This window comes from Crocodylus porosus, unplaced genomic scaffold (genome assembly GCF_001723895.1).
Source record: "Crocodylus porosus isolate Cpor-Errol unplaced genomic scaffold, CroPor_comp1, whole genome shotgun sequence".
Classification (NCBI taxonomy): Eukaryota; Metazoa; Chordata; order Crocodylia; family Crocodylidae; genus Crocodylus; species Crocodylus porosus.
The window spans coordinates 80874899-80883644 of record NW_017728906.1 but is presented as its reverse complement, the minus strand read 5'-3'; the positions used below and the strand labels follow the sequence as shown (position 1 = coordinate 80883644).

The following is an 8746-nucleotide window of genomic DNA, read 5'->3' as shown; positions in this document are numbered from 1 at the left end:
GGGGGCGTTATTTCATTATAATTATGCTCAAGGAGTTAAGTGCCTTGGCACTTGTAGTGAAATCAAATCCACTGGTTGGAGTATACTTCATATCAAGTAAATCTCTAAACCAAGGTTATAAACTAAAAAAAGCAATAGACAAAAAGCAATTTGTAAGGTTTGATATAGGGGGTACATTAACACAAATGCTTATGAATGCAAGAAATATTTACATTCCTAGCCTGACAAACAGAAATTGGACAAGCCACTACTTCTAAAAGAACCAAACAAACAGCTTCTAAGATTAGCACCACATAACTTAATCACTAAATGCAGCTGAACTACTAGAAATAATCTCAGAGCAGCATATTTTGCAAAATACAGTCTGCTTAGCACAAATTTTTAAAAAGTCACTCACCAGAGTGTCACTGTTGTATGCCTGGGTGTAAACTCGCCCATTTCTAGATAGGATTAAAAAGCGTTTCTCTGCACAGGCAATCTGTACAACCCCTAGATTGGCAAGTCCTTCGCACTGAATTGGACCACTCACATTAGCATAATATTTCCATCCTATTAAGCCCCAAGCTATAACTTCTTGCAAAGAACCCTGTAAGAAGGTAAGAAACTAAGTGAGATTTTTTTTTTATTTTTTTTTTTATTATTATTATTATTTTTTTTTACTCAGCTTAATTCAAAAGTACACACCACAAGTTTCTCCTCATAAAATTTAGGTTTCTTCAAAATACAATTCAAACGATCTGTATGACAGCTGTAATTAAATATTCAATGAACTCTGCCTAATAACAGGATATTAAAAACAACATCAAATACATGCATCAAACTCTCTTCAAGTTAATTCCTGAAGATACAACAAATATGTATAGCAAGTGGTAGAGGGTTTGTAAATAGTGAAACTAAATGTTTAATATTTTATTTTTCTTCCTTAAAAAAAGTAAAACTAACATGTGAATCTAAGAAATCTAGTCTTGGGGGGGTTTTTTAGTTTAGGGGGCACAAAGTATTGCACTATGCAGCAGAATCAGCCACTGGTATTCACATGTCATTCCCTAACAAACCTTAGCAGATTGAACTCTGGAATAAGCCAAATTCAGACAAACCAAAGTACCTTTGGGGATAAGTAAAAAGAAAAGCGGAAGGAATCAGGTAACACAAGGCTCACAAACAGGTTTAAAGAACAAAAATAAAAGGGGACTCATCTCATTCTGTTGAGAACATTTAACTGCACACTGTATGTGGTGCTAATACATGTGTTCACATCCATTAGACCACTCATTCTGAATACCATTCAGATGCCAGCCCTGAACTAATAACTCTTCTTGTGAACTCTTTTCAACTGGAGAAATTAGGGAGGCAAAAAGAGCAACAACTGTAAAATACTCTTAATTAAAAGGCAATTGTGACCCTAATATGCATCTAACCTCCCTGATCAGAAGACTCATTTAGTTGCGACTATTTACGAAGAAAAATGGCAGGGAGGTTAATGCTTAGGCACTTATTCACTGTAGAAAACTCACTTGCTGTAAGAATATTTTTAAAACAAATAATTATGTTCTTGTATGAGAACCAAGTAACCACTTATTAATAGACAATTTGCCCAATGACATTGCTCAAATGGTTTGAAGTATAAACTACTTTTCCACTGCACAGATCCCCCTGGTATTTGATATTCAAGACAATTACCTTATGAGATGTAGGAGAGCTACACTGTGGAGGCATACATGGAGTGGCTAGGCGATCTAAGTGGGCCATGATCACAACAGCTGTTTGTCTTAGATCAATTGCTAGCTCATTGTCTTGAGGTAAAATCAGATACCTCAGAAAGCTCTCATTGGGACTCAGAGGATAAGACAGGATCTAGGAACGGGGGAAAAAAGGGCTAAAATAAATAAGAAAGCTACAAGCAAGAAAACAGTTAAGTACTTGACACCCCCACATATTCTCCCCTACGCCTCTAAAATATGCCCTGTATATTTTTGGAGAAGCTAAGCATTCACAACTCCTTTTAAAATGAATAGAAAGTAAAGTGACTCTGCATATATTATTCTTTCCTAATGCAAGTGATTATTCCAGAGACACTTGTATTGAGAAATACACAGTTAATCTCAAATAAGCCACCAGGTACAGTAATAACTGACTGCTGCCTTTCACAATTGTGCTATTCTGTATTCCATTAGTTACTCAAAAAAGGAATTTAATAAAGTTGCAACTAAACTGAAGGGAGCTGCATATCCAAGAGAGTTAACAGCTCCAGCACTGTGAGTTAACCAAAGCCACAAATTACCATATTTACCCAGTTAGAAAGTGAGGTGTTCCCCACACACATATTTAACATAGGGAAAAAAGCCTCTCACCTTAAAATCAAACACAAGGCAAATGGGGTGGCAGGCAGCTGCTGCAGCCCCAAGTTCAGAGCCAGACACCTCCCACCCCCACACTGCCCCTGCATACCCTGCCAGTCCTCCTCCAGCACCCACATACTTCCCCATCCCATCCTCCCACCTTTCTCTCTCTCTCTCCCCACTGCACTCCTTACCTTTGCTCTGCACTGGCAGGCTCTGTCCCTGCTGCAGATCAGGACACAGAGCATGGCTCTAGCCCAGCCCTGTAGCTGCTGCTGCTATGGGGTCAGCCTGGAGCCATGCACCGTGCCTCTGGCTGAAGCAAGAAAAGAGCCTGCTGGTGGAGAGGAAAGCAGGGGAAGGGAAGATGGGAGGAAGGGAGCAATAAGTTCAGGCTACAAGTGACAAAAGCAGCATGGAGAGGGGAACAGGGGAAAGGGGGAAAAAAAAAAAATCATAGCAGTCTGCAGCTGGGGGGTGGCAAATGGAGGGGAATAGGCAGCAAGGGAGCAAGCTGCCGCTACCCACCTGCCCACCCCATTACTGCTTTCCCTACTACTCCTTACACTGTCTGTCCCATACCAGCTGCCCCATTATTGATCCCCTCATCACCTCTCCCCCTCCATCTCCTCTAGTAGTTGGGGGGAATTAAAAATGATCCTCCAATAAACAGATTCTACACACAGAAAATGATAATAAATTTACAAATTTCCCATGTTTAGAATTTAATTACTTGGCAGGGGGGGATCGGGGGGGGAGAAGTCTTGTATTCAAGTACAGATTGTAATTCTACAAAATATTGAGCATGCACCACCATTTAAGCATAGCTAATGCTTAAAAGAGCTAAAGCTCTTTTCTTCCTTCTTGATGAAATACTGTATATATAGATATAGATATAGATAGAGAGAGAGAGAGAGAGCGAGCGAGCGCACGCATCTTAATGGAGAAGTTAACATTAAGAAAGTAGTGTTAAATTTTAGAAAAAAATAAATGATGGGCTAGACAACCTCCGGCCTCGGTGCCAGAATAAGGCACGCAAAGGCATTTTGCTTGCCACACGTGCCTCAGGGCGGACAGAGGGGATGGGGCCTGAGCTGTGCTGCCACAAGAATCAGTCCTCTTGCAGTTCCCCAACTGTCCACCCTGGCATACCAACATCTTCCAAGTCAAGGTTGCAGGTGTTTTTGGCACTTTGCCCAAAAATGTTGCCAACCCCTGGGCTAACCTATATTGCTTAGCAACCTGACCAATTTAAAATACCTTTCAAATAACCCAATGTCACATACCTGAATCTCTTCCTCACTGCTGGGCACATCTTTGTTGCATATTATGCTCTGAAACCTTTGTAACAACGGTAGGAGGGGTGCACTGGTTCCCTGTGCAGACCGTTCGTTATCTGTTTCCCTTGTTCCATTATCCCAGAGTTGAAGCAGCAACATAACAGCAGACAACATTTGACTGAAAAAAAAATGTTTATTATAATCCCTATTGAAAAACAGCTTTTTTAGGAATGTTTATGTTCTCCATAAACATCAAAACAAGTTCAATTTGACCACTCCTTGATTTTGACCTCAAATAGAAATTACTGAAAATGGATTCTGAAACAGCATTTAAAAAAAAAAAATCAAAATTTTAAATTTCCATTTTATGATGTTGCCTACAGAACTAAAAAAACCACATCAGTACTGAACTCAGAACTATTTCCCTTAAATAAATAAATAAAACTTCAAAGATATTTCAGAGTTAATTCTGAATGCCCAGCCCTGCTGCTCAAGTTAAGATTGTTCCCTTGTCCAAACCAACCCAGAAAAATGTTAGTCTAACCTGTACTTACCAACTTCAAAAAACAGAAATTCTACCACTTCTCCAGGTAATCTATACAAGTGCTTAACCACCTTCTGAGTTCGAAAGTTGTTCCTAATATCTAACTCAAATATCCCTGGCTGTGATTTAAGCCCATTACATCTTTTTCTGTCCCCTGTGGATAACTGAGTGACATCTTTTTTATAACCCTTTTCATGTTTGAAAGCCTATCAAACTGCCTCTCAGTCTTCTCCTCCCTAGATTAATAACAATCCCAAACTTTCTAGCCTTCCCTCACGTCCTGTGTTCTAGACCTCTAATCACTTCTGCTGCTGTTCCTTCACCTCCTCTTGTAAAGTTTTAGCTACACAGGAATTGCCATTCTGTAACAGTAGAGATACATGGTTGGCAGCAGTAGAAACCAGATTATTCATGAGAATTCAGTGTTACACCAGACAACTACGCAACAAACTCCCACAAAAATCTCATTTCTTTCTACCCTCCATCAGTCAGAACACCAAGAGAACACTAATACATGAGTGTTAAAATAGTCTGGTTTATATCTAGATATAAACTTTGTCTTCCTTACCTTTACAACAGGAAACCAGAGGGAAATTCTGGTCCCAATGAAGTCAATGGGAGCTCTGTCACTGGTTTCATTGGAGCCAGGATTTCAAGTCTGATTAAGGAAAAAGACTCACAGCTATTGAATCGTAATTCTCACAGTAAACTAAACATGAATAAGAGATGTACTGCTCAGAACATTTAAATGCCTTTGCTGCTCTTAAAAAGACAGAAAACCATTTGAATTCCTCACCTTAGTGTGCCTCGCTGCACAGCCAACTCTAACAATATGGCAAGTGCCAAGTGCTGGTCTTGTAGTGGAATGTTCCCTGGACCTTTGGAACTTGGAGCTCCGTGGACATCTCTGTTTAAAAGAAAAATGATGCTTGAAGATTCAGGAATTAATGCATGCAGCATTAACACACTACCTGGGATCACAAAGAAGCCACTAAGAAAAGGTGCATATACCTGCATAGAAGTAGCTCACCATGTTCTAGGTAAGCCTGGATAAAGAGTATCCAGGAAAACAAGCTGAAGATGAAACGTAAAAGCTAAATTTGTTTACAAGCCACCAGTCTTTGCCAGCTGAAAAAGGAAATACACTATCCTTTGCTTCCTTATATGTTTGTTGTCTTTATCCAGTTTCAAGAAGCACGTACATCTCAAGCCTTTTTAAATGTCCTTCACAAGACAATAGTTTGGGCTCTCAAAGACGCATATAATTAACAGTAAACATTTAAAAACAGACAGCTGCATAAATGACAGCACCATATTTTCTCACATACAACATGTACATTTTCCCCAAAAATCAGCCCTCACCTCCAAACTGGGGTGTATGTAGTAAGCAGCAAAGATGTTTTCTTGGCAAGAAAAGGAGCGAGCCAGAGACTCTGCATGCCATGCAGCTGTCAAGATAGCCATCACTTATGCTGGCTCAGAAAGCTAAAAGGGCAAAGTCCTGCATTAACCCTCCCACAGCCAAAGCTATTGGCTGAACACTAAAGCTTGTATACAAAGTACAAGTGAGCTGCTGGTAGTATCCTGAAGAGGACTGTACTGTGGAAACACCACTTTATTTACAGCAGGGGTATCAAACTGATCTGGCTTTACAAACTAGAGGAGGGTGATTGGGCTGGTCTCAACCCCTGTGCAGTGCCTGTGGAGTCAGGTCCAGCTCACATGCCACACACAGCATGTGTTGGCCCCATGGTTTGCTGTACATGCAGTATGTGGGGTCAGCATGGGGTAAGCACTGGCTGCAGCACAGGCTGGATCCAGTGCTGCAGATGAAGGGGTCAGTCCAGGGAGCTGCATGCAGTCCACATCACAGGCTGCCTGCATCACACGCAAGTGCCAGGATCAATGTGTGCACTGCAGATACTGTGCAGCCCCACCATATGCACAGAGAGCCTCATGTGCTGCCCATGGTGCCTAGGGTTAGACAGGCCACATGTGCCTCATACAGCACGGAGAGCTGGCACAGGACACATGCTACATGCAGCTCCCCACCAGACTGGCCCTTCATTCTAGTTCCATCACAGCCAGATCCAAACCAGCCCAGGAGCCAGTGTACAAAGTGAGTCACTGCATGCAGAACACACCCCAGACCACCCTTCTTTGCTGTGTGCAGCATGCGAGACACTGCATCTAATGCAAAGGGCCAGGCCTGGGGCCAGGACAGGTGCCAGTGTGTGGGTTCAGGTCCAGCAACACACACAGACCAGATCATATGGCTCCACAGCCCAAAGACAGCCTGTGGGCTGTATGTTCACCACCTCTGCTGTACAGGAAATTATTTAAGAACTACTTACAATAAAGAAGGAACACCACTGTTACTGCTCTTGCAGAAGTCTGGGGCCTAACCTGGGAAGCAAAGTATCTAGGAAACATGGCATCCATGGATAGGCTGTCACAGAAGGAAGTTGCCACTGTCTACTGCCTCCCCAGACTGTCTCCTAGGACAGCATTTCTCAACCCATGGGTCACAACCCAAAAGTGGGTAGTAAGATGATTTCAAAGGGTCACAAGCTGCGGGTTGAGAAACACTAATCCTAGGAAAGTACAGAGACTGCGGCAGGAGAGTGGTGGGGGGAGAGCTGCAAGGCCAGGCTGGGTGCTGGCAGGGGCAGGGTGGCCAGGAGGCACTGCTCAGGAGCAGAACAGGCTGCGATCGGGCTGCCTGGCATGGCACAGCAGCCCCAGGGGCTGCCACAGGCCTCCCCCCCTCCCTCCAGCTCGCTCCGCTGCCACCCGCATGAGCCAGATCCGCCGCAGCCACTGCACTCTACCCCAAGTGGGATGGGGCAGCTCAGTGCCCTCCAGCAGGGATGGGGGGTAGGGATGTGGACTGTGGGTCATACACCAGCAGGGCCAGGGGGGTATGGGTAAGGACAGGCCACGAACCTTTGGAAATGGGTCCCATTAGGAAAACAATTAAGAACCGCTGTCCTAGGACACATTTCCTAGATGCTAGAGGCAGCCATACTTCTCAGACACTTTATGTTCCAAGAAGGTCTTACTATGATCAGTCTGACAACTACAGGGAAAAAAAATCTTTTTCTTTTATACTCTGCCTTATAAAAAGGAGGCATGTGTGAGAAAATACAGTACTTATTTTGAGGGATAGGTTAAGCCACAATGGGAAAAAATTACGTTCTTTACATAGAGGCAGATATTTTTGGGAGGGGGGCGGGGGGGAATGATATCTTTTATTGATCACTGCATGGTTGCAATACAAGTTAAGCAAGCTTATATATACACATGCATAGCTTGGTTTATAGTAGATGTACTTTACCAGGATAGTCATACCAATATACCACAGCAGCAAAGCACTCCTAATAGGCACAGCTTACATAAGTAAAATTATACCAACTTCTACTTTTATAATTTAATTGCAGCCCAGACTTCTTTCTCCTCCTTATCAAAAAAGTAAACGCATCTACGCTGCTAGAAAAAGCCCCATCAAGGACCACATTTCACCACACCCTTTAAACAAAAGAAGTTAAGAAGCTTGGTCCAAAAATACCTGTATTGAGTGAAGACTGCTTCCCTGCCCACTGAATTTCTTAATTTTATAGAGAAATGTCATAATGTTTGCTCTCTTGAACATTCAATTATGTTAACAGACTGTACAAAAGAAAATAATGTTCTCTACACTACGCATATCCCATTCACTTTCAGCGGAAGTCACGTGCACCAAGCATGAATTTTCGAAAACAAATCCATTTGAATTTTCTAAGCACAAAACATCACTTTTATTCAACCTGTGAACACTCATTTTGCTCGACCTCCTCAAAAAGCTTTAACCAAACTTTTCAAAAAAAGTTTGCTTTGGGCTGAGAGCATACATGAAAATATAAACCCATATGTAACTTTTAAGAAAGTTATAAGGAACCAAGAAGCAGCATTTAGAATGTGTCATCTCAATAATAATTATACAAAGCATCACTTGCTTAATGTTATTACATAAAAAAAGGAAACCAATCCACATAGCTTAGCTTAACTAGAAACTATTTTAAATTTAGCCAGTATCTGTTAACAGATTCAGGCTTTCCTTTCAAAAGCCAGTTGAGCAAAAAGGGGAAAAAAAAAAAATTTCAAAACTTACCCAGTCACAACAGACCTTAGGAATTTAGTTGCTCTCTCCACAACTTCCAACCAGACAGAAGATACAGTCCCTTCATCAAAAAGAGATGCTTCTGGTAGGGCTCGGAGTGCATCAAGTGATTCTTGTAACAATTCACTGCAAAGGTCTGCATCCTCACCTGACAGCCAACATAATAAAATTTGTAAATAAGCTAGCATAATGCATTTAACTAATAGTTGATCTTTCTCAAAAGAACTGTGTGAAAAATGTCTAAGGGCTATATTAGACATTCAAATGAAAGACTGACAGAAACCAGCTACAGAGTTGTTACATATTTTCAAGCACTAATTTTATAGCTGGTTGGCTCTTTTTAGAGCTCAGTAGTCATTTTTGTCACATGATGATGACCAAGGATCCGTTTTTTCTGTTTGCTGTGGAAAAACATGAATTTTCT

General features: G+C 41.7%; 1 protein-coding gene across 3 annotated transcripts in view; it reads right to left on the bottom strand.

The window, feature by feature from the left end:
- LOC109306157 (E3 ubiquitin-protein ligase HERC2) overlaps nucleotides 1-8746 on the bottom strand; it is a 183158-nt gene that overhangs the window by 135743 nt on the left and 38669 nt on the right. For 2 of the 3 annotated variants that reach the window (XM_019529437.1, XM_019529439.1), the window contains exons 6-10: nucleotides 8314-8470; nucleotides 4960-5070; nucleotides 3626-3797; nucleotides 1681-1854; nucleotides 398-586 (exon numbers count right to left, since the gene is read on the bottom strand). In XM_019529437.1, the coding sequence (XP_019384982.1) occupies nucleotides 398-586; nucleotides 1681-1854; nucleotides 3626-3797; nucleotides 4960-5070; nucleotides 8314-8470 (803 nt within the window). The remainder of the gene's footprint in view (nucleotides 1-397; nucleotides 587-1680; nucleotides 1855-3625; nucleotides 3798-4959; nucleotides 5071-8313; nucleotides 8471-8746) is intronic. The other variant, XM_019529438.1, reaches the window with a different exon arrangement.